Source organism: Chinchilla lanigera, unplaced genomic scaffold (assembly GCF_000276665.1).
Source record: "Chinchilla lanigera isolate Chin_1 unplaced genomic scaffold, ChiLan1.0 scaffold00021, whole genome shotgun sequence".
Taxonomy (NCBI): domain Eukaryota; kingdom Metazoa; phylum Chordata; class Mammalia; order Rodentia; family Chinchillidae; genus Chinchilla; species Chinchilla lanigera.
Window position 1 is genome coordinate 28,999,380 of NW_004955422.1, and position 25,290 is coordinate 29,024,669.

General features: G+C 51.9%; 2 protein-coding genes and 1 long non-coding RNA gene across 5 annotated transcripts in view; 1 reads left to right on the forward strand and 2 right to left on the reverse strand.

The window, feature by feature from the left end:
* Ccm2l (cerebral cavernous malformation 2-like) overlaps positions 1–6,448 on the reverse strand; it is a gene marked incomplete in the record, with an annotated part of 16,586 nt that extends 10,138 nt beyond the window's left edge. Inside the window, 5 exon segments of the mRNA XM_013514318.1 lie at positions 1–120; positions 640–823; positions 927–1,010; positions 2,517–2,684; positions 5,368–6,448. Coding sequence (XP_013369772.1) covers positions 1–120; positions 640–823; positions 927–1,010; positions 2,517–2,684; positions 5,368–5,397 — 586 coding nt within the window.
* Positions 1–16,145, forward strand: part of LOC106148500 — a 16,574-nt gene extending 429 nt beyond the window's left edge. Inside the window, exons 2-4 of one of the 3 annotated variants that reach the window (XR_001234015.1) lie at positions 609–743; positions 919–1,085; positions 9,279–16,145. This is a non-coding gene — a long non-coding RNA (uncharacterized LOC106148500). Of the gene's footprint in view, positions 1–608; positions 831–918; positions 1,086–9,278 lie in introns of those variants that run through there. The other 2 variants (XR_001234016.1, XR_001234017.1) reach the window with 2 other exon arrangements.
* A 376-nt stretch (positions 16,146–16,521) lies between these two features.
* Positions 16,522–25,035, reverse strand: Xkr7 (XK, Kell blood group complex subunit-related family, member 7). Its single transcript, XM_013513843.1, has 4 exons — positions 24,817–25,035; positions 24,624–24,700; positions 18,304–18,506; positions 16,522–17,842 (listed from the first exon to the last, which is right to left on the reverse strand). Exons 1-4 carry the CDS (start codon positions 25,033–25,035, stop codon positions 16,887–16,889), a joined length of 1,455 nt encoding a protein of 484 aa, XP_013369297.1. The 3' UTR covers positions 16,522–16,886.
* Positions 25,036–25,290: the final 255 nt, after the last annotated feature.

Here is a 25,290-nt window from a genome sequence, read left to right on the forward strand (position 1 = left end):
GGCGCCGCTCCGCCGTGCCCGCCCGCCGCTTCTCGGGCGCCGCGCCCGGAGGGCCCGGGTCGCACCTCGTGCCTCCGGGACTGGCATCCACGCCGGCGGGCACCGGGTCCACGCCCAGACCTAGGAAGGGCGGGGTGGGGGCGTCAACGCAGGAGATCGCAGCTAAGGGACCTCCTGAGGCCACCAGTTGGACGCCCCCACCTCTCCGCCGCCGCTCTGGGCTCCCGCTGCCCCGGCCTCGACCTGCCCCGCACACCCTGGCCCCGCGCTCAGGGATCCTGGGCCCACTCCTGGCATTCCCTTCAGGATGCCACCAGTGATTTTAACTTCGGGCTCCGCCCCCGGCCTCAGACTCCACCCCTACAAGGCCTTGACACCGCCCCTGGCCTCCCGCATTACTTTTCTCCCACTCCGGGGCCCCTCCCTCAGACCTGTCTTCTGACTTGGTGATCAGAATGTCCCCTCCCTATGTCCTGGTTTTAGCACGCCCACTGTCCTCAGCCTCGCCCCCGGTTTGCTGTGTCGTGACCCTGTCCCTGGTCTCAGGGTAGTGCGGCCAGGTCTACCATCACCCTCTCCCCTCTCCTCTCGCCCCACCCCTGCTGCAGATCCTCCCTGCCAGGCCCCACCGCGGCCCACCGGTCTTAAGCACCAGCAGGTGCAGCGCGTCGTCCTGCAGGTAGGAGGCGGCGGCGATCTCATGCGTAGGGATGCGCAGGATGAGCTCCTCGTTGTCGCGCCAGGTGAGCAGCAGGCAGCGAGCCGATAGGCTCAGGATGCTGTCCTGCTCCGCCGTGGTCTTCAGCGGCAGTTCCTTCAGCTGCTGCGGGGTAGGTCGGGTCTCCTGAGTCCCGGTGGGAAGCATCGGCAGGAAAGGGAGCAAAGGACGGGACCCCGCCCTCCACTTTCTCTCCCCAGATCCTCACCCTGGCCTTGTCCAGCAGCTGCAGGAGCTCGTCACGGCTCGAGGGGTTCAGAGAGGAAGTCACCCAGGTGAGGTGGCCCAGGAACTGGATGAGAAATGAATGAGTGAAGGACACAGTCACCCTGAAGCTGTGGAGGATCCTGGTGTCCTGACTGACGAAGTGAGGATAGGCTGAGATACAAATATCTGAATTCGTAATAATCTGATGATAACTTTCATTGAATTCATAACAGAAGCCAGGTACAGTTTTGAGGGCTTTACGTGTATTTCACCCATGGTACAGGGTGACTAAAACATTTGTCTGGGTGTGGTTGCACACATTTATTAATCCCAGCACTCTGGGGGATTGAAGCTGGAGGATCACATGTTCAAGCCCAGCCTGAGCAATTTAATGACTTAGCAAAACTTGTCCTTCAAAATAAAAAGGCCTGGGGTTATAGCTCAGTGCAGAAGGCCCTGTGTTCAACTCCCAGTAAGGCCTCGTGCATGCTAAGCCAGTGTTCCACAACTGAGCTATACCCTTGCCTTTGCTATAGCTTAAAAAGACTGACCCCAGCTGGCTGTTGTAGCTTATGCCTCTAATCCCAGCTGCTTGTGAGGCTGAGGCAGGTAGATCACAATCTGAGGCCTGAGCAACTTTGTGAAACTCTGTCTCAAAATTAAAAACGAAAAAGGACTCAGTGGTAGAATGATTCCAAATGAACTGCAGCTCATAAGCACTCTTTTTGATCTCCTTGCAGAAGTCAAATGGAAGGGAAGAATGTACTGAATTAGTATTTCATTTTGTCAGAAAAATGGTGCTTCAGATCAATATATTAATTCTTCACTTATTCTTAGTTGTAACCTGATGTTATCACCTAAATGTTATTTAATATGAGAATTAACTTTCTTCATTATTTTTAGTTGTAGTCTTTTAGGTGAATTCCACCAAACTTTTTCTCTTCTTTTTTTTCTCCATGAAATCTCAGTCTCCAGATTTTAAGTAGATTTGCTAGCTTTTCCCTATAGCTTGCCAGGTAAAATACAGGATACCAATTAAATTTGAATTTCAGATAAATAATAATCTTGGTTTTAAGTTTTTAGAACTTTTAGTTCTGTGCAATATTTGGGACATATTTATGCTAAAAAGTACTCATTGCTTATCTGAAATGCAAATTTAACTAAGTGGCCTATTGTTTGCTGAATCTGACAGTCCCATCCCAGCACAATTCTCCTTGGCTGAGGGTGCCCACTTTGCCTTCATGATGTTCCTGACATAGAAGTCCTTGGGCAGTCAGAGTCCTTTGTGGCTTGTTAACCTGGATAACAAAGTCACTGCAGTAGAATCTTATGGGAAAGCAGAGCTTTTTCAAAACACAGAACACTTTCCCATCCATAACCCACAGGGACAGGTGTTGACCCCATGCTGAGAGGGGAACACTGAGGCTTAGAGGAGTGAGGTCACTAGCTAAGGGCACACAAGGGCTAGGCTGACATGAACCCAGGCCTGTCACTCAAGAGCCACAACTACCCCTGTATGAGACCAGGCTGGTCAGGGGGTGGTGTAGGGGACAGGTAAGGCCTCACCCAACCCCTCTCATCCCACACTCACCTTGACCTCCTTCTCCAGGTAGTCACATAGCAGAATTTGGGGGTCAATGAGATAGTCGGGGGGATAAAGGGGCATTGAGTGCAGGGGCCGGCGGCTCACACTGTTGCGAAAGGCTGCCCGGCGTGTGGCCTTGGGGAACACCAGCCTTCGGATGGGAGACACAAAGCCCTGGGGACAACAAGAGAGATAACAGTAATAACAGCACTGACTTAATTGAGCACTTACCATGTCCACTGTTTAACTTACAGGACCTAACTTAACTCTTGTAAAAACTCTGTAAAAGGAGTACCTCTGCAATTCCCGCTTCACAGATGGAAAAGTGAAGTCCCAGAGATGGAGCTGGCTGAGAAGCTGATAGCGATGGAACCAGTAATTTTAGAATGCAGCCAGAGTGGGGAGCAGTTGCTTGGAAGTGTGGTTCTCACACTTGGGCTCCATTCTTATGCCCAGACTGGGGCAAATATAGAAAAAGTCAATGTCAACCAGTGGTGGGTACAAAGGTATTTGTTGAGGTGTTCTCTGTGTTTTCCCAAATAATTTAAGTACAAGCCAGAGACACCTGAATAAAAATGGCTAGGATCAAGATCGGAGGTGCAAAGTACAGGGGCCCTTCTCAGACCATCAGACTCTAAATCTCTGACAGAAGTCTGAGCACTGCTCTAGAGCAGCTATTCTCAGTGGGTGGTTCCTGGACCAGCAGCAGTGTCTTGGAGTCTAGAGAAATGTAGATTCCCAGGCTCTACCCAGGCCCTCTGAACCTGAAACTCTGGAGGCAGGGCCCAGTGATCAGGATTTAACAGGCCCTCCGGGTGATTCTGATGTGTGCCGAACTGTGAGAACCACACTTCCCAGCAGATGCTCCCCACTCTGGCTGCACGCTGGAGCGACTTGGATGGGCAGCTTTTAAAACTTCAGGTGCTCAGTCTACCCCCTAGACCAACCAACCAAATCAGGAGTTCTGGGGCTGGGTCCCAGCCATCGGGACTTTTAAAGGCTCCTCGGGTGATTTCAGTGGCAGCCCACCTCTGAGCATATAAACAGAATTTGTGGTGCGATTTCTTAGCTCCTGCAACAAGACGACATGAACAAAACAACACCCCTGCCCTTAGGAGCTCATGTTCTAGTTCAAGTAAACACACTACGTACAAGTCCACAAGTGCCTAGGTTCATCCATCCAGTGAACATTCACTCATGCCTGTGTGGCATGATTCAGGGCCTGGGATTCAGGGCCTGAACTGGACCCCAGCCTTGCCTCCAGGGTTTGTGATAAGTGGCCTAGACTAGTGAGTTTCAGACTTCACCATGTTCATGAGTTTTGGTTCAGTGTTTGTGGGGTGGAGTGGAGACTCCCCATTTCTAATGTGCTCCCGCACTCTGATGCTGTGGTCTGCACACCACACCTGGAGTAGCTGGGACCAAGACCAGTGGTCCTCAGAGTATGATCCCACAGCCAGCACCCCCATGAGAGTGTTAGAAATAACATTTCACACACACCACCCCAGATCTATTGAGTTAGACCCCAGTGACATGCATTTTTACAAGCCCACTAGGTGATTCGGGTTTTCGAGTTGATATTACGCATGGAGTATGCGGGAGCTCCAAGAAATGAGAGTAAACTCTCTAGGTCTGGAGAAGGCATTCCAAGCAGAGGATGCCCCAAGTGCAAAACTGCAAAACTCGGGGCTTCAAAGGCTAGTTGGGGTGAGCCTGGAGAAGCCGTGTGTAGCCTGTCAGTCATGGCTGGATTATGAGATGAACAAGCCATGGAGGCCTTGATGCCAGCTGCAGACCTGGAACTTTAACCTGTATGTGTGTGAGTGTTGGGGTAGCCTAAATGTTTTGTCTGTGACCCCCAATGGTCCAGCCCTGCCCACTTCTCCAGCCTCATCTCCTTGTTCCCCTTCTCCTGCCTCCTAACGTTCCTATGCTGTTACACTACTCAAAACATTCCCTACCCCCTTCTTTCCACCCATTAGCTCTCAGCAAAAACTTCCCAGCCTAAGGGTGGGGACACTGACATTCTGTCTCCCACTGCAGGGCATGGGGTCTTTGTGCAATTTTACATTAATTCATTCACTGCCTTAACCTGCGATCTCTGGGGAAGGAGCAGGGACCTTATTTGACTTTGTTGACCACTGCATCATCACCAGCACCTGGCACACTTCCTGGTACATGACAGGTGCTCAGTAAATGCCTATCAAAGGAACAAGGCAGAAAGGGCACGCACGTAGGCTGGCTCCCTCCTGAGTGCTCTGTGATTCACACAGGCACCTTTTAGAAGGGCCCTGAGCCAGGGTTCTTGGAAAAGGAGGGTGCTGTGTCGGTGGAATGGGGGGAGTTGGAATGCGAGGAGTTCGGTGACACAGCCAGAAAAGTGGACTGAAAAAGTCAGGGAGGGGTGAATTTGGGAAGGGCAGGGGAATGGGTCCCAGCTGAGGCCCGAGGAGTGAGTCCTGTGCAGAGATGGGGCACAGGCAGGACACACAGACCGAGACAGGCTGCTGCTTAGCACACAGTTGCCCAAGGTGGAGTGCAGGGGAGTGGGAGGATGGGTCTGCTGGCTGTCTGTCTGGCTGTCTGTCTGAGAAGCTACAGGAGGGAACCGCCAGAAATACTAGGGAAGCAGGTTTCCCAGGAAGGTCCCTGTCTGTCTTTCCGTCCAGGGATGGCAGAGGCCACCAATAGTGGAGAAACAAGTTAGGGAGTACAGAGCTAAATGCCTGCCGGGGGTAGAAAGGAAGTGAGGAGGAAGGCCCCACCTGTGCCACCCACTGCCCCCACCCTCAGGAGCCCCTCTCCCCAGCTTCAGGAACTTGCCTCTGCCCTGTATCCCACTCAGACTCCCACCTACCTTCTTCCCTTTCTTGACTTCATAGTCCATGGTGAAGCGTCCCCTCTCCTCCTGCCACCCTCTCTCCCCCCGCACCCCCCAGGCCCCTGTTCCTTTGTTCCTTTTCCTGCCTGGTCGGAAACTCCACCAGCCCTGGAGTTCCTGCCCCTCCCATCTGTGTGACAGTGGGGAGGGGAGGTGGAGGACATGATGCAGGGCACCCTGCAGCCAAAGGTGGAGGCCCAGGCTTCCAGCCAGGAGGGATGCTGTCTAGGGAGGGGGCTTAGCCACTGGGCAAGGCTGGGAAGGGGCCTCTAAGTTTGGAATCCAAATTTGGAAAACTTCAAGTTCCAGCCCCACTTCTGCCACTGACCTTATTAATGTAATGACCTTGGCAAGGGAGTCACTTCCCCCTTCAGAGCCTTGCCCTTTGCCCCTGGCTCTCTATAAATAGGGAGCAACCCCTTCCTCCTGCCCTGGGCTGCTGTGGGAAGAAGTGAACGAGAGTGGGTGGGAAATGTTTCATAGGGTACCACGTCCAAGCAAGTTACAATTTAAAACAATTCATTACCATTTAGAGAGATAGTACGTGTGGGCCTTGGAGACTGGCTGCCTCAGTTTGAATCCTGGCTTTGCCACTTACCAGAGTTATAAGCTTGGGCAATTTCTGTAAGCACTAATGGTTCAGCTTTCCCATCTGTGAAGAAGGTATAACATTAGTTTGACTTCACAGTGACCATCTAAGGATTAAATGCACGCAGAATAGCTCCTGGCACATATCGTTCAATAAATTTTGACTATAGGGCTGCGGATGTAGCTCAGCAGTAGAACATTTGACCAGCATGCATTCAGTCTCCAGAAAACGATCCCCTCCCCTCAACACACACTACCCGTTTACTTCTCTATGGTTTGTGGGCTATGTTTCTGTCTCTTGGGAGAATGTTAGGAAAGCAAGGCCTCTTTGTGCCTCTGTGCTAAGCACTGTGCATATCTCATCTCATTTATTCCTTGCCCTGTTGGGGTACCATTATTCCTACTACACATTGTTTTGTTTCGAGACAGGGTCCCACTATCTAGTTCAGGCTGGTCTTGAATTCACTATGTATCCCAGGTTGGCCTCAAATTCATGGTAATCCTCCTGCCTCTGCCTCCCAAGAGCTGGGATTACAGGCATGCACCACCATACCTGGCCTCCTACATAGATTTTTAAAACAGATTCGAGTGCAGAGCCTAGTTCATTAGGTCACAAAGTGAACAAGAGGACCTAGTACTTTTGGCTGGTCTGGATCTGAAATCTAGTGTCCCCTACTTCTACAATCTGCCTTCTGCATGCCCCACCCAGGACACTTAGAAAGGTTCTGATTGGTCCATCCTTACCATGCCCTGACACCTGGATTCTGAAGGCTTGTATTCTGAATGTCTTTGCTGTATGACACTGGCCACCCTATCTATTAATCTATCTATCTATCTATCTATCTATCTATCTATCTATCTATCTTATCTATCTATCTCTCTGTCTGTCTATCTATCTCTCTACCTATCTATCTACAGAGTGTCACTATGTAGTTTGGGCCACTTCGCATCCACTATATAATCCAGGGTGACTTTGAATGCACAGTGACACTCCTGCCTCAGCCTCCCAAGTGCTCACCACACCTGGCTCCAGGTTTCTTACTGAAACCTCACTTTACTGCAGTGTTCTTATCTTCCCAATAGGATCCATAGCCCTCAAAGCTCTGTCCTGCTATTCAGAGAAGTGGCAGGGGAAGACACAAGGACACAGATGAGAAAGCAGCTGGAAAGTGTGATATGCAGGTGCCAGGGCACCGAGCTATACTGCAGTGTTTTTGAAAGCGTGTGTGCCAGGTCAGTGTCAGTTGGAGAGAGCATCAGGACTCCCTAATGCCCCTGGGTGTGAGACTGCTTAATGCCAGCTCTCCCAGGCTCTCCTTCCTGCTGCTCTACATCCTGCTCCTCACCTTCCAAGAGCAGGAAGTGAGATTTGCACTCAGTCTGCTCTGTCAACAGGAAGAGGCAGGGATGTGCGAGCCAACGCCCGGCTCTGTTCAGTATGCCAAAGTCACCACTTACCCCTTGGGCCAGTCCAGAATCCCCACCATCAGAATGGCAGCAGGCATCAAAGATGTTCTCTCACTCTGCCACTTCAGTGGCTAGCTTTTGCAAGCTCTGTCCTCTCTCTAGGGCTCAGTTTCCCTGTCTATAAAATGGAGCTTTATTATTCTTTGACTGATTTCAAACATCTCTGAACTGCTGGGAATAACAATTAAGACCAGAAGTGTTTCAAATACCAGTAAAAAGAGAGAATTATCTGAGTATTCTCTGAAATATCCATCTGAGAGCCATGAACAGATGAAGTGCTTGGTAAATGTCAGTGGAAGTGTTTGGGGATGGTGGACCTATGGCTGAATGTAAATGACCTTGAACAAGTTGCCCTCATCTCTCAGAGCCTCAGAGTCCTCCTTTGTCAAAAGCAGGATAACCATGGTGCCTGCCTCAGATGACTGCTACAAGGATTAAATGTGAGCAGAAGCATACAGTGATAACATATATTATTAAAGTTAGCTTTTGAATCAAAAATAAGATGAGCCAAACGAAGTCGGTGTTTTTAGAGACCTCACTGTGGCAGATAGGATTCACCTCCAGTTGATTTGCAGGATTGCCTAGAGAGCTGTGTAAGGGATTATAAAAAGCAAATCTGCTCTCAACAAGAGAAGAGGATTGATTATCAATGCCTGCCCTGGGCAGGAGGAGGGAACAGAGCAGCGGGGCCAGCAGGTGTGCAGGGCATATGCCAACCCTGAGTGCTTAGAGAAAAAGACCCCCACAAGGAACTCCGCTGTAAGACAAGCTGCTTGTGTGGCAAAGCGGGAGCAGGAGCCATTCCCCAAGCCTGAGGCATTCCAGCCAAGCCGGGAAGGAGAAGGGGAGTGAGGCTGAGGGAACAGCTTGAGCAAATGTCTGATGCCTGATGTGATGCTTCTGGGGGCAAGGAACTGGAAATCCACACAAAGGGGATCAGACAAGAAGGAGCATCATTACTGCTCATGACAGGAAGTCCCAGAATGAGCTCGTAAACTTACAGGCTAAACAGTGGCATCAAATACCTCATACTTTTCTACTTTGCTGGTGTTGTGGGCTGAATTGTGTGCCCCTCCCCTTTTATATGCCAAAGCACTTAACTCCCAGGACCCCAAAATGTAAATGAGATTGGGCCTTTCAAGAGTTTAGTACGTTAAAATGAGGCTGTTAAGGGCTGGGGATTTAGCTCAGCGACACAGCGCCTGCCTGGCAAGTGCAAGGTGGTGAGTTCGATTCCCAGTACCAGAAGAAAAACAAACAAAAAACAAAACAAAACAAAATAAAATGAGGCTGTCAGGGTTCTCATCCTTGGAAAAGGAGAAAATTTGGGCACAGAAACACCAGGGGCACTGGGAGGAAGACCATGTGAGGACATGGCAGAGAGAGTAGACAGTGGGCTGCAAGCCCAGGTGAGAGGCCCCAGGAGAAGTCAACCCTCCCACACATAGGACTTGGATTTCTAGCCTCCAGAATTGTGAGAAGATACATCTCTGTTGTTTCAGTCCCTTGTCTCTGGGTTTTGTGTTGGCAGCACTAGCAAACTAATATAGCCAGCAAGACAGCTACAGTCACCTTGGGAAAAACAGACATGAAGTCATCCAGCAAGATGAGACTAAGTTTCCCCTCCTTTGTCTGTCTTTTTTTTTAGGGCCTGGGGATACTGGGGATTGAACCAGGAGCTACATCCCCACTCCCTTTTTAAAATTTTTATTTTGAGACAGGGTCTTAACCTGCTCAGGCTGAATGCCAACTTTTGATCCTCCTGCCTCCTCAGCCTCTTGAATAACTGGGATTCCAAGTGTACCTGGCTTTTTTGTGTCTTTTTTTTCCAGAGACTCTTCAAAAGACCTCCCCTAGGAACCAGTGGTCTAGAAGCATTAACCAGGATATACGTGGCTGTAACAAAAACCCAAATAACAGTGGCCTTAAACATGACAGAAGTTTACCTTTTCTTCACATAATAGTTGAGGTATGCACAGGCCAGAACAGGTGTGGCAGCTCCATACGTCACCACCCAAGTGTTTCCTATCTTGCTGCACTACCATATGTGGGTTCCTCCCTGTGTACTACCAGCAGCAACCAAGGACCTGGGAATGTCCCACTCCCTTGTGTTTTCCACATAGCTTCCTTCAGCCAGTAGAGACCTTCACGCCCCTTCCTTAAAGGGAAGACAGGAAGTACCCTAGCACAAAGTTCTATTGCTCATATCTCATTGGTCAGACCTTGCCTAGCTGCAAAGGAGGCTGGGAAATGTAGTCTTTCATCCTAGTGGCCATATGCCTTGCTAAAAGTTCCTTACAGAAGGAAGGGAAGCATAGCTACAGCACATACTTGGCAGTCATTGCCTCACTGGCATCAGGTCACCTGCCCCTACCCCTCGAATACCTGGTCTGGGGAATTATCTTAGATCAATGATTCACATACTTGGGCATGCATCATAGTCACTTGGAAGACTTATCAAAAACAGATTGCCACTCATTCATTGGCTGATTCAGTCGGTCTGGGTTGGGGCCTGATCGTCTGCATTTCTAACAAGTTCCCCGGTGCTGCTGATCTGGGGACCACATTCTGAGAATCATTGTTTTAGATCAATTATGATTTTTTCCCTGATGCCAGGTAAGGGTTAAGGTACCATGTTCTGAGTACTTGGAAGGGGACCACTAGGAAGCCTGCATGAAAGGATGGTGAGAAAGACTGTTTGGTGGCAACCAGGAGAGTCTCATGGAATCAGGAAGATGGGCTTGGAAAAGCTCAGTGGACCAGGTGGGACTCCTGGAGATGAGGCTCAGGAGATGTTAGGGGTCCAGTTTGTGAAAAGTTAGCATCAGGGTTGACATTTATCCTGGAAGTGCTGAGCAGCCATGGGGAATTCTAAAGCAAGTGAACACCATGATCAGATTGGTGTGAGGATGCATTAAAGGGATGGTCCTAGGAATGAGGTCTTTAGACTTCTTCACACCAACATCTCCTGGAGACATTTTGAAATAGAGTCCCAGGGGCCAGGGATATAGCTCAGCGGCACAAGTGCCTGCCTGAAATAGAGTCCCAGGCCTGTTCTATCTACCCTCTGGTTATGGAGATGCAAATCAGCATTTTAAAAGAGCTCCCCTGTCCTCCATATAGTTCTGATGCTTTTAGAAGCTTGAAGACTGCTGGGTTAGAGTGGGAACCCTAGAGGGAGGGACTTCTTAGAGGCAAGGCCCTCCATAAAATAAACTCCTGTTTTATCTTTCTTGTTCATGCAGCTGGCATATGTAAGGTTCTCAACACATACTTGTTTTAGAGGAGTTGGGAATTTTGTTCTGGGCCTTGATTGTGTCATGAACTCATTCTTTGACCATTGACAAGTATGTTCTCACCCCTCACTTTCTTCTTTCCCCTTTTCTGTAAAATGAGTTTGGAGATCCCTAGACACGTTGGCCTGGGATTCTTGATGATTGATGGAGGTTCTGTCCAGTCAACAAGGAAGTTCTTTAATGTCCTAACTCTCCCAGCCAAGTCTTTCTCACTGGAAGGAGCCACAGAGATTATGGCAAAAGGTAGCCTTCCTTCCCATTCTTCCTTCACCCAACCCAGAACAGCCAAAACAATAAGACACAAGCAGCACATACTGAAATGACTTTTAATATCTCATGTTGCAGCAAAATTAAAAATATACAAAAAGTTTGTGGAGTACAAAAGAGTCTTAGTACAGAAGCCGCAGCTTGGGGCCCCCTGCCCCTCCTGGGGGAAGCTCAGAAGGGCGAGTGGGGGTGAGGGGACTGGGAATGGCACAGATGTAGTAAATATCTAGAAGTGGGACTGGAACTAGGAAACAGAAGGAGCAGAGTGGGGTCAGTTAGGGAGGGAAGAAGGAACATGGAGGGAATCACCCAGAATTGTGCTGAGAGAGGGAAATCAGCCCCTCAGGCATGGCTAGTCGTTCCTGGAGGAAAATTGGGGCACGGGGATCAGAGCTGGGGGGTGGTTGTGGTGGGACCCCCCCCCCAAGGACCTGGGTTCTGGTCCCACCCTGCCATCAGCTTTCTGTGTGACCTTGGGCAGGCCACCTCTGGTCTCTGGACCTACTCTTCCATGAAATAGGAGCTGGACAACTAAACCACTGATTCCCAATGTGAGCTGCTAGAGGCTGCCTGAGGGTCTGTGGAGGCGGGAGTAGGTGGGCATCCAAGAGTGCTTTTAAGAGTAAGCAACCCAATAGGATATGGAAACTCCCCACCCTCAAGCTCTGGAAGCTCTTTTGAGGCCTTAGCAGCATTTACTACAACCAGAGTCTCAGTATGAGTTAATGTGGCAGAATGAATCCTTCATCGAGAAAGGAGGTCTGCTTGGGAGAAAATACAGATCTTCCAAAGCACAGGATCATTAGGTGTGAAAAGAGTAAGTGGAGACCCTGGGAATGGTCCCTGCTCCTTCCTGCGGGGACAGGGGTTGTTTGCCTGAGGCCCCTTCATGTTTGGGGGTTTAGCCCAATGCAGACAGGCAAGAAGCAGGCAGGGAGGGGGTCATGGTAGGTCCGTATGGATTCTGGGATTTAGGGAACAGGAGGATGGAGGAATAATTCTTTTCCCACCTGATGCTGTCTTTACCCCCTCTTTGTCCCAAGGTCCCCTCCATTCTGAGATTATTGCGGTGATCCTGGGCCCCCACCCCTCCAGCCTGGCCTGGGAGGCCTTCATGGCGAGTGTGCATAGACTAAAGGCCAGGGTTACTGGGAAGAGGCCTGCTTTCTTGTCAAGAGAAGGTTAGAGGGAAAGAAGCCGAGAACAGGAAGTTCCCTGTGTTCCCCAGAGGGTTTGGTGTCAGGTGGGCTCTGGCAGCTCAACCAGGCCAGGCTTGGCTGGGCCTCCCTCTCCCAGTGTGTCCTGCTCCAGCCTTCCTCCTCTCCTTGCCCCCACCTGTAGCAACCAAGGGCCTGGGAATGCCACATCCCTTCCCAACCAGAATGGCAGGTTGTAGTCCCCTCCCCAGCCTAGGGTCTCAGAAACCTCTTTGGCTGGAAAGAGGGACTGAGGCCCTTGCTCTGCGACTGTCTGTGTGGCTTGGCACTCACTCAGTCCCTTGCACTGAGAGGTCACAAAGCACTCCAGTATGGAAACTGGCAGCTCTCCTGCACCTGTTCCCAGCTCAGGTGGCAGGGAAGCAGGTCCGAGGCCAGCACAACATGGGGCAGTGGGTCCCACTTTCAGTTTTTATCCTGTGCCTAGACTCCCCCTCACCTGATGCAGGTTCCTCCTAACCAGAAGTGCCCCCACTCCAAAGCTCCCCCTCAAGCTGCACTGAGGCCTAGGTGGGCCTGCAGCCCTTATTAGAGGATGTTTCCCAAGCCAGAGTCCTTGTGGATTCCCTGGACTCCTCCTCCTTTCCAGCTGAGGGAGGAGTGGGGTCTTCTTTCAGAGGGCCAGGTGGCAGGGGCATAGAGTTAGACTGGTAAAGTCTCAGGGGAAGCAAAGGCCTCTGTCCCTCCAAAAGGTTTCCAGGCCCTGTGGGCCTCCCCAGAATCATCTCAATATTTTGAACTGAAGGTTTCAAACTAGTGACCCTGGAAAGAGTATTTAGTTTGGCCAGCACAGTGTGTTTGTAAAAATCTGGACTTAGTGCCAATGGGTAGGGCATATACTATCCTGTTTGCCAGGGGCCCCCCATCCCATTGGCACCTCCACTTCCCTAGTTTCATTATGTGCAGACACTTGACTTTGCGGGCCACACACCCGCCCCAGAGAACCTTCTCCCCATACCCAGTGCCAGCCCAGGTGCCTCTAAGGGAAGGACCTATAGAACTCTGGTCTTTAGGGAGCTTTGGGGCTGCCAGGCAAGCACCTTCCTGAACATTCTCAGCCCCCTTGTCCTCACCCAGAGACCTGGACCTGCCAGCCCTCTGCTTTTCCAGCTCTCAAGGGTGACCCAGCTTCAGGGAGACAGAGGTGTCACAGGGAGCTTGCTGAGGGTAAGGCAGATTTGGGGGAGGTACAAGAATGAGGCAGAGGAGAGGAGGGGACTTGAGAAAGCCTCCCTTGTTGGGGACCCATTGCTGGGGAGGATGGAGGCCTATGCTGCTGAGCTGGGGTGCCGGATACAAGGCACATGTTATGTCAGTGCGTGGACATGTGACAGGGGTGCTCGGTGCCTGGAGAGGTCAGGGACCCCAGTCAGCAGCCTACAGAGTCAGTTCAAGGGTGGGAGCTTGAGAAAGTAGGGAGACTGAAATTTGCCCTGAGAATAGGGACAGGTCTCTTAGGATTAGGTACTAGAGCAGGGCCTCCTGCTGCTTTGGTACCAGAATGTTTCCTCTTCTCTTCCTGGCAAAATTAAGACAGACTTGATCACCTCTCATCCCCAGGAAAATTCCAGCTCTGTTACTGACTTCCTGTGCAATCTTGGGCAAGTGCCTGCCTCTTTCCAGGCCTCAGTTTCTCCTTTATAATGGATGAGGAGGGCAGGTGGCTGAGGGGATCCCTCTCTCACAGCAGGACTTTGTAGGGACTGTGGGGAGGACTGAGCATCCAGGCTGGGGAGATAGGGAATGGGGGATGGAGAACCCAAGGGGTTTAGTTCTGGCAGGGAAGACAGACAGGCTGAGGTAGATTGTGTGACAGAGAGGAACAGGAAACAGCCCCAAGGGGATGGGCCTTCCCTCACTCTGACTCCTCTATGCCAATGCAAGGAGACAGACCAGCAGAGAGGGGGACCTCAGGCCAAGAAGGATGGAGTCCTGAAATCCAGGGTCAGAAGGCTAAACTCTCTCCGGAGGCTAAGAAGCAGAATGTGCCCACTGTCCTCTCCTCGGGCTCTTTGACCATCATCTTTTCTGGTGTTCAGATGTTTTTACATGCAGAGGTCCTGAGGGAAGGTTTAGTGGGACTGAGTTTAAAAAAATATACCTGTGATACCCCAGTGAGCCTCAAGCTGTGCCTGGCACTGGCAGCTCATTCACATGCCCAGGTTCCTGGAGCTGCCAGAGCTGTAAAGGGACTCCAGCTCCCAGAAAGGGTACGTCTAGCTTTTCCTTCTAGGATGCTGGAGAACAAAGCAGCCAGATAGGCCTTCCAGGACCCTAAGGAGTAAAATAACTTGCCAAGGTGGTCCTCAGGTGGCTGTGTTGAGCTTTAGTTTCCTCATCTGTAGAATGGGAAGACAACACCTCTGAATGGGAGGTTGCAAGTAGGGGATGGTATAAGGGAAACAGCATGGAATGAAATTTCCTGGCACAATCAGCCTGGGGAAGCAGCACCCTCATTGGCAATGCTCATGTCACAAAGACTGTGGCATGTGTGTGACCAACCATGGAAATGGGTCTCAGGAGATAGATTGGGGCAGAGGACAAGGAGCATGGTGAGCCCACCAGAGTGGGCCTGCCTTGGGATGAAATCATCCATCGCTCTTGAGTTCCTGAGGCGCCTTAGGAATCAGAGAAGCAGAGGAAGAAGGAAAAGTATTCTGTGTGGCAGGAGGGATGCACCATCTTGGCCTGGTGTCTTCTGTGTAGCCACCTGTGGTGGGTGGGGCTGAGTTACTTATATCACAGATGTGACATGTGCTTGTGTGTGTGTGTGCGTATGTGCACAGTCCTGCCCTCTTTACCCTGAGCGTGGGCCCTCCTTACATCCTCAGCAAATCCATCACCCATCACTATTTGATGGGGCAACCAGCCATCTCAAGCCTTGGGAGAGCAGCTGCCACTCTGGGCCTCAGTTTCCCATCTTTAATCTGTAGGGTAGCTGAGCAGGGAGGCTAAGCACACCTTATCATTTGCATAGTGTAGGATTCTCATGGCATACCTTGCCCCAGCCAGGGTCTGCGTCTCTCTCTAAAGTTCCCTGTTGTCCCCTCCTAGTGAACCCACCTTAGTGGTTTGGAGATGGGAAGGGGCTCCAACTTTTGCCTAAAGGATCCATCCCTCCAACCCATATGGCCACCCATTTCCCCACCTCACACCCCATCTAGGACTGGCTCCCTGGGTCAGAGAAGCAGCCCTGGATGTGTGATCCCATGCACGCCCGAGGATGTTTGGGTTTGGGAATGTACCATGAATCCTGGGGGGTTTTCAGATGTGAGACAAAACAAGTCTGTTTCCCAGATGCTGCCCCAAAGAGCTGCATCTACTGGGTGGTGGAGAGCCAGGATTCATGTCACATCCCCAAAGCTATTATTTTCCCTGCTGAAAACAAGTTGGCAGCTGAAATAGCTCAGGTTCTAGGGACAACTTCCTTTTTAGAAAGATGGCTATGGACCAGGATGGACAGTAACCTAGAACTCCCATAAGCCCCAGAAGTCTAGAACTGCAGCACCATGCTTAGACTGTTCCATTTGCACTGGGTTCTAGGGGCCCCTTCCCCTCACCCACTGTAGTGGACACTAGAATCCCCCCACAGTGAAGCAGTGTCCTTGCTTCTGTGTCCTTACTTCTCCTAATAGAATATAGATCAGCAACTCCCTAGGACATTTTATCATTGATGTGTTCTAGAACTTCATCTACAGCTAAGCATGTCTCTAGAACAGTTCCTCTGCTGAATGTCCTGCTGCCTCATCTGTAGTTGAGCCCACACAGAATATCTTCCTAGACATTTTATCTGCTGTGTTCAAGACCTTCATCTAGAAGAAATGTTCCAGATGCTCATCTAGAACAAAGAATGACTCCTCAAAAAGTTCACCTGAGGTGTCTAGAACGTCATCCATACCAGTCCACAACAAAGCTTGTTTCCCGAGGAGCTGGTGTTCCTTATTCTCTCTGCTCTGGATTGCAGATTCCTCTCCCCAGACCTTCACCCTGCCATACTCCCACCAGCCTGGGCCCTCAGGGTTCCTTCTCCTGTCCATCTCCCCACCACCAGCCCCCACCCCACTCCCCCACCCAAACTCCCTCCTTCAAGTCCCCTCTTGTCCAGCTCTAGGCCTCAGACCCAACAGGACATGACAACCCTGTCCACAAGATGCCCCAACTCACTCCACACTTTCCACCATCTCCTCCATCCATCTCAGAGATTCTCTCCCATACAGAGGCAGCCATACTCCCCATCCCCTCTGGAGAGCAAACGGCCCAGGCCATGGATCTGACAGTGCCCTCCCTCTGCTAGGTCCACCAGGGGTACCAGGAGGGCAATGCCAGGCAGGAGCAAGGGCATCAGCCCCTTGCATCAGGCATGGTATGGAGGCCCCAGTAAAAATGGGGCAGCTTGTGAGGAATGTAGCACCAGTCAACTCCCTTGGCCCTGGTTCAGGGGACTTTCGGGAATGGGCCAGAGCACTGAAAACAGGGCCTGGGACTGAGGCCTCCCCTAAAGGGCTGCCCCCACCCCTAAAAGAACCCAATGGTGGGGCCACTCTATCCTGGGACCAACAGATCCATTTCCCCTTAGCCTGTTGGCCCTCAAACTCCAGGTTAACACTGTGGTTGATGTGGGGTCAGTCATGTCTGTCCCCCTTTTGGGAAAGACTGTGGCCTACACTGTGGTCTCATATTCTAGCAGTTCCTGGGTTGTCCCCACGCTCCGGTACTGCAACCGGGGTGTGGTAGGCGAGGAGTACTCCAGTGCCAGAATGGTCTTCCGGAGCCGGCGGTCAATAAAATGAGCGTCCCAGGCTGGGTACTTCTTGCGAGGCAAGTCAATCCGAATGACAGGCCTCTCTGTCCGCACAGGATGGGCCACTGGTGTGGGAGGCAAGCCAGGCCGCACCTGAAAGACAGGTGGCGTGGGGGTCCCTGGGCGTTCACCCCCCACCGAGACCCCATCCCGCTCCGTGCCTGTAGTCCTTGGCAGGGACCTTGGAGGACTTGTGATAGCGTCAGCTGGTGGGCCACAGGGCCTTGAGGCCTCACGGAAGATGCAGCCAGGCATCTGGGGACCCAGCATGGGCCCATTGGGGTGCAGGAGACAATAGTAGACACACATGAAGAATATGCCCAGCGCAAAGCTGGAGGCCACCACACAGACCAGAATGAGCGAGTAGAAGTCAGTGGAGAAGTTGCGGTTGGAGTACCAGAAGCCAGTGAGCACAGCATTCTCCAGCAGAACAATGCAGTAGTACAGGGTCATGCGGTGGCGGCTGCGCCCCTCCTTGACATTGAACCAGCAGAAGATGTAGATGATGCCTACCACCATGTTGTAGATGATCTCCTCCCACTTGGACATGCAGAAGTCAGTCTCACCCTGGATGACCCAGAAGGTCATGACGCACCAGTGGGCCACAATGAAGATGCCAAAGTAGAGTTTATAGACACTGGCAAAGAGGGCAAAGGCCAGGCTGCGGGCTGCAATGGTGAACAGATGCCACAGCACCTGGGCCACAGCGCCTTTGTAGGACAGGGGCCGCTTGTCATCCCTTGAGTCCCGCAGCACCTTCTGGTAGGAGGCCAGAGTCCATGCCAGGGACACGAGGGAGGCAGAAGTGGAGAGGGCTGTGGAGACAGGGTGGGGAGTGGGTGGGCTGGGTTAGGGTGGGTCTGGGTGGGGGCTGGGTAGAGCAGGAGGGATCTGGGTCAGGAGCCGCCCTGATGTTGAGAGGGCAGATCTGTGAGGAGGTGTCCCCAGAAGATGCAGGCTAGGACTGGGAGTCTGGGGAATGAACAGGCAGTGGACTTCCGCAGCAGGTCTGTAGTGTGTGGAGGGGTGAAGGACAGAAATGGAGTCTGGTTTGCCCTGGCAGTGGCAAAGGGGGAAGGCATGTGGGAGGCGCCCAGGGGTCCTGAGGGGTGGTGAGAGGGCGAAGAGTCAGGTACTGGGGCCATGGGTGTCTTGACAGACCCGCAGTAGGGAGACTACAGGGTGGGTTTCCCTACGCTTGCCAGAAGCTTTGAGATTGGGAAGGTACAGGGCTTCCCCGGGGGGGGGCAGCCGGGCGGGGCGGGGCGGGGCTCACCGGGCAGCAGGTCTGGCTCCCGGCCTCTGTGCACCAGCAGGCTGAGCTGCAGCACCAGCTGAGGCGCGCTCCGCAGGAAGGTCTCCAGCAGGCGCAGCATGCTCACGTCCGCGCTCTCGAACAGCATCCGCCAGTAGAAGTGGCGCCGCAGCCGCTCCCCGCGCCAGCGACTCTGCAGGCCCAGGTACAGGGCGTGCAGGTACCTGCGGGAAGCAAGCTTTCAGCCCGCGCCCTCCCGCCAGCCCCGCACCCAGCCAGGCGGCCAGGGCAGCCGGGGTCCCTCAGCGTGCAGCTGTAAAATGGGCCTCCGGCAGTGGATGGGGAGCACTGCGTCGGCTCATTAGCTTCCGGTACAGGAGACCCTTGAAGCCGCAGCGTTATCACCGACCTTAGGCGGCCCGCCTTCTTTGAGGGTTTACTGACACCGGAGAGCGCTTACACCAGCCCTGTTATCATCCCTATCTTGTAGAAGAGGAAACTGGGACCCAGGGAGGCCTATCATTCGCTCCAGGTCGCAGCTAGGAAGCAGCGGAACAAGGACTCAAACCTAGGCAGCACTCTGACCATTAGAGTACACTGCCTCTTACTCAAATCCTAAAGTGCTTCGCTACTTCAGTACACTCACCCCCCGCCCCTCCCCCACCCCTATCTGCGGCAGCCCCTGACCTTATCTCAGTGCCCCGCTCTACCTGGGAGCAAAGGGCTGTGCCGGTTCCTTTTATGACACTTCTGTCAACAAATTTTGTGGCTCCAGCTACTCAGCACAGGCCACAGATTCCACAGTGCTCCAAAGCTCTCCTACTGCTGAGCTTTTATACCTACTCCTCCCTCTGCCTGGAATATCCTGGCTTGTCCCCCCAGCCCCTAAGCCCCAAACCTGGATAAGTTTTGCTTTTCTTCCAAAGCTTTGCTTTCAAACTTCTTTCAGAAAGCTGTTGACCACCCTCCACCATGGGTAGGAGCCTCCCCCAGGCTTCTGTCTTCCTCTCTCAGGCCTCATTGCAGTGGGTTGTTTTGTTTCTGTTTTTCGAGACAGGGTCTTGCTACTCAGTCCAAACTGGCCTTGAACTCACTGTGTAGGCCAGGCTGGCCTTGAACTCACAGCTCTCCTCCTGCCTCAGCCTCCTGAATGCTAGGATTACAGGTGTGCATCACCAGGCCTGGCCATCTCAGTGGGCTGTAACTGCCGGATCATGCATGCATCTCCCCAAACTGAGCTCCAGGACACTGACTAGGTCAGCCTGCTCACTGTGCACCCTCAGTCCTAATCACAGAGTAGGTGCTCAGTCCACGGTGGGCTGAATGAATGAATGAATGAATGGATGCATCATATGCAAGCCTGCTGAGGTGACTAGAATACTGATAACCCTGGGGGCAGCTGGAAGAGGGGAGGAACTCTGAGTCTGAGTCCAGTTCCTGATTTCACTTGTCATTTACCATGTAATCCTGAACAAGACCCTCTCTGAGCCCTAGTATCTCTCAAAGTAGCTATGAGGACTGAATAGACCAGAAGCTACTTGGCATACAAATCCCTGGGTTCTCTTTCCCCTCTCTGGCCTAGCAGCTGCCCTCTGGTAGCTGTGCCCACAGACCCTGCTCATGGGACAGCAGGTCATTTGCTGAAACCATAGAGTAATCCTCCAAAAGTTGCCTCCCCAGAAAACCAGGCAGGAAAATCCCAACACAGATTTAGTGACCTTATTGCCCAAATCTGAAACTGGGGAGCCCAGGATTTGTGGAGTCTAGCCTCAGACGAGGAGTACTGGCATCTCCAGTATGTCCTTTGGGAACCGTGAGTCCAAGTGTATCCACACTATACTATGAGCCTAAGCGAGGGAGCAAGGTGCCATAGGGCCAGCTAAAACCAAGTTTCCTCAGATGGGTATCCTGCTGTTCACAGTAGTGTGGTCTCTCTGGGCCTGTTTCTCTCCATTGGCCAGTGAGAGGGACCGGCTTGACGGCCTTGGAGATCCTTTCAAAGATTATATTCTGGGGTCCATAGACGCCCCACAAAATGTGGCCAGGAACTTCTCATTTAGAGCCCTCCTCCCCATCCCCGATTGATGTAGACACATCCTCCACACGTTACAAGATTGGCATCCAGGACCAACGGGGAAGGAGCCATTCCCTCCGAAGCTGACTTGCAAAGACCCCTCAGTCCAGTTCTCCCTTCCAACCCTGGAATTCCTTCAGTCCTTTCCAGCCTGTTCATTCACACTCATTGCTTGGACACTTCCCTCCCTCCTGAGGTGAGGCTCTCGGCTTCTGAACAGCTCCAGGCCTGGATTTTGTTTCTTCTGATGAGAATAAATTTGTGTCCCTTTATCTTCCATCTTTGGATCCACTCCCGCTGCCCACATAGTGATCCCTGCAACCAGAATCATTCTTTGCTATTCATGCAACAGCAAGCGTATTTTAACCACCTGTTTTTTGCCCTCATATTTCTCACAGTCTCATTGGAAGGAGACAGAAGACAGGTAAGAGGTGAAATAGACACTACAAGATGCTTTGGAAACCAGAGGAGTAACTTGTCTGCAAGGTTTGGGGAGAAGTCAGGGAAGCCTGGAGGAAGAAAATGTGATCTCAGTTTTAAAGCAAGGATCAGCATTTGAAGACACCAAGAGGTGGAAGGTCATCCCAGAGGGAAGATTTGCTGGACACAAAGGCGCAGGCATGAGAGCGCGCGGCATTTCAGGGCAATGGCCAGTGGCTTGCTGGCCCTGGATAGGAGAGTTTTAACAGGCAAAGGCATAAAAGACCAGAACCGTAAAGGGTAGCACATTCTGGACACAGAGGGGCTGGCAGTGTAGCCAAGCAGCCGAGAACTTCCTTAGCATGCACCAGGCTCTGGGTTTGATCCTTGCACCATTAAAAAAATCTGGACTGCAGAGTTCAGATTTTATTCTAAATCTGAATTCCATGCCAGAATCAGAGGTGATGCTATCAGCTCAGTAGCTCTGAGAGCTGGCTCTGGATGGGAGCTGGCTCAGTAGCTCTGAGAGGATGGCTTGGAGGGAAGCCAAGAAAAGCCGGGGTTTGGTCCAGGCCTACAATGACAGGGCTGACCGGGGGACATAGGAGGGGCAGAAACCAGACCTGGAGTGGCCAGAAGTGGGGGGCTATGAGAGAGTCTAAAATGGCCCCAGAGCTTTGAGGGGCTCAGAACATAGCCATGTTCCCTGGCCTCCACCTCTTTTGCCTTCCCAGCCCACTCCCCCCACCCCCCATTCCCATGGCTCTGGCTTTGAACAAGGAGGAGAGACCAGCTGGTCCAACGTGAAGGGGCCTGGGGAGTTGGGGGAGGGTGACACCCTGGAAGTTTCTTTCAGGCTGGAAGACCATCTGTTTCCGGGCTGGGTCAGCATGAGGGAGGCCCCGGCTCCAGGCCAGCATCCATCACCACCTGACGGCCAACTGCCCACCTCCCCACCCACTCCTGCCCTCTCCTCGGCTAGCTCCCAGCTCACGGCAGACAAAGGGCTCACACAGCCCAGGGCTGCCCATGGGCAGGAACAGGGACAGGAGAGGGAGGAAAGGAGACCTGAGTCCTGGGCACATGGGGTCAGGCGAGAGCGCACAGACCTCACTGCAGCCTGGGGATGAAAGGCCTGGCTTCTGCCTCTCTTGGCCCCTTTAGGCAACAGGACCCAAACTGGCCGTTCTTTCCAGCCAGCATTAAATGCTCACTACCAAGGGCCTGCGAGATGTTCATGGACCTAGAAGAATATTTGAGGTCTGAAAAAAAAATTGGCTGCAAAACACAGGGAAAAACTGCAGAATCAAAATTAATAAATGTTTAATTAAATGTCTGCAAAACAGAACATGATGTCAGCCAGTCAGCTGCAATTTGGCTTTTATCTGGTTATGTATAATTTACATTTGATGTTCGACGTGGCTACATTTTAATATGCTTGATAGAGGTAGAGCCCACAAAGGTCTTAAAACAGTCCTGCCCAGAATATGCAACCTAATTTCCCTGACCTCAGTTTCTCCTCTCAAAGATAGGCTGGCACTTGCCACCTGCCTGCATCATGGTTGCTGCGTGAAGATCAGAAAGGAAATATTCCAGGGTGTGGGTTTGCGACCCAGGCCTGCCCTGGGCTTTCTGTATCCCTTCTCTGAGCCTTATTTACTTCCTTGTTGTGAGCATTAAATTAAGTGATGGGTTAGAAAATAATTTACAAACTGTAGAGGGATGGGCATACAGAAGGGGGAACATATCTCGGGCTCCTCCTTACCACCAAGCTACCTCTCTTGGACTCTCTTCCAGGAAGCCCACCCTATCCCACATCCCACTCAATTTGGAAGGAAGTTGAGAGAAGCTGATGTCACCATCAATGGGACTAGTACCACCCACAGAGAAAACATACTCTCTTAAAGCAAGGAACCCAGATTTGGGGGAGAGGGATGTACCTTTGCTTTTTACCAGAATATATCCTCATCCTTCCATCTTTCCAGTGTCACCGCCAGGAGCAAGGGACTGTTATTTCTTGCCTGGACAACCACATGGGCCTTTTCTGTAGGCTCCGCCCCCTCTAGTCCATCCCCCACATGCAGCCTGTGGGATGACTCCAGAACCTGTCAGATCATGTCATTCCCCTTTGAAAAACCTTCCAGAGGCCTCCTAGCACAGTTGGAATCAAACCTGGACTTTTCCCCTCAGCTTACAGGCTCAAGCCATCTGGCCTGTTTCTCATTGCATCTCAAACCACCGTCTACATATTCACCACACTCCCGGTGCCCTGGAGGGCCCAGCCAAACTTGTTCCTGATGCAGGACCTTCGCACTTCCTGCTTGCTGGGCCTGGAACACCCCCTCTTCATGTCCTGCAGTGACTGGCTCCTCATCACCTTCATAGAGAGGCCTCCCAGGCCACTTCCACCCTCTCCAAATCACTCCAGTCTACCAAATCCTCTCCTCTTACTTTCTGCTTAATATATCGTGTAATAACTATTTATTTATTTAAATATTTGTTTTCTATTTTTAATTTTTTTTTTTTTTTGAGACAGGATCTAACTATGTAGTTCAGGCTGGCCTTGAACTCACTACAGAGCCCAGGCTGGCCTCAAATTATTTTCTGCTCTATCACTGGGGAATCTATGAGGGCAAGGATCTTATCTATCTTAGTCACCACTGTGTCTCTTGCATTTGTGCATGTAGTAGGCATAAATGTGAATGTTTTCTTGTGTCTCCTTCCTGATCTTCAAGGGCCTTGGGACTTCTCTGCTAGAGTCTGCATAGAGCCAGAACACCTTGTCAGTTTCTCCTGACAAATTATTAAATTTCTGCATAGAGCCAGAACACCTTGTCAGTTTCTCCTGACAAATTATTAAATTTCTCCTGCCTGAATTACTTCCTCCTCCAGGAAGCCTTCCTTGATGCCTTTCCAGCCTAGCTACATCTCCCTTCATCCAAAGTTCTCAGGTTTTAATGGTCTGCGGCCCAGGGCAAGTCAAGCACTATAGTCATGCCCTTGACCTAACAGGCTACTTCTGCTGCCCCATTTTATAGGCAAAGAAAGAGGCACTCAGAAGTCTATTTTGGATCTAATTTTCTGACTCCCAGTCTTGTGCTAAGAGGAAGCATGTCCTGGGAGAAATTAGAAGAGCAGATAAGTACACACTGTTGATGCTGGGTGCAAAAATCCAAGCCTGCAGAGGAGGTGAGAAACCAGCAGGTGAAATCCTTCTGCTCAAGGACCCCAAAAGCCATGCCTTCTGGACCCCACGACCCCCTGAGCAGGCAGCAGCTGGGAGACAGAAGAGGGTTCATTCCCTTTTCCCCAGGTCCAGGTGCCTCTGTGACCCAGGAACCTCCTGGCATGCCCCAGAGTTTGGGGATCCACCTAAACTAGAAAAAGAGGAGGATGGGGGATCCCATATTTCTGAGGAGCCAGGAAGCTTCTGAGCCCAGCATATGAGTCACCCTGGCTCACTCCTGTTCTTGATCACCCAAGTCTCTGGCACTAGGTCAGGTCTCTGGCTTGGACTTCAGGCTCTATTCAGAGAGCCAAATGTGCCCAGGCTGGGCCTCAGCTCTTGGGCCAGTGCTTGGATCTGTTAGTCTGTTGTGTCTGATCACTGAATGCAGGAATCTATTCCTGTTCCATGTCATTCATTTGTCTATCAATCTCACACTTGTACCCTGGGTTCATCTATCTATCTGTCCCTTGAACTACAGGTCCCATTGTCTCTCGGGTATTCTGTCCATCTGTTAGCCTGACCCTGAGATCCTGGGCCAGCCTGTGTGTCTGGGCTTCTGTGTCCCTTTGATGCTGAGACAGCCTGCCTGTCCCTTGGACTCTGGCTCTGCTTTTCTACCTGTCCTGGATCCTGGATACAGCCATGACACTGGCCAGGAGTTTACAAGCCCCTTGGACTGCTGTGATGGACAAGCTCTGCGAGGCAAGGGTGAGGCAAGATCAGGCCAGGCTGCCAGCGCACTCTGTCATGAATCCAGGTGGTGACGCTGGGGAAGAGAGAAGTACTTGGGCTCAAGACAGCTGGGCTTTACTGTATCTGAATTGGACCGGGCAGGTGTCTGTCTGGGTCTTTCAGTCCCCCGGAAACCCCGTCCATCTGCTGGTTGGCTGCTCAGCTTGTGGCGTGGTGTGACTGCCAGTCCTCCGGCGTCCTCCACTGCCTGCTCCTCCTCTCCCTGACTCTGGGTCCCTCTCTGTCTGTCTGTGTCTCTCACATCCTTAGCTCCTCCATCTGTCGGGCTGCTCAGCATTTCCGAGTGCGTGTTCTCGCCTCTCCCCACTCCCCCTCATAGCTCTGGGCCAAACCACAGCAGTTTCCAGCGGCGCCCCCGCTCCACTCCATCCAGGAACCAGCTTCCCCCGGCGGGGGGTGGCCACAGACCCTGTGGGCCAGGGAGGGTGGTCTGGGGAGGCAGCAAGCTGCCCACTGGCCAAGCCCTCATTACTCTGGGTGTGCAGGGGTTCATAGTAATGATAAGAACTCTCATTTATTACGTGCTGAAAGC

Coding starts and splice junctions, on each gene's coding strand:
- Xkr7 (XM_013513843.1), bottom strand. CDS start 25,035: ATGCTGAGCAGCCCGACAGATGGAGGAGCTAAGGATGTGAGAGACACA. Junction 24,701..24,816: donor CCCGGTCCAATTCAGATACA/GTAAAGCCCAGC, acceptor CTTGCCTCGCAG/AGCTTGTCCATCACAGCAGT. Junction 18,507..24,623: donor GTATCCAGGATCCAGGACAG/GTAGAAAAGCAG, acceptor TGCTTCCCGCAG/GTACCTGCACGCCCTGTACC.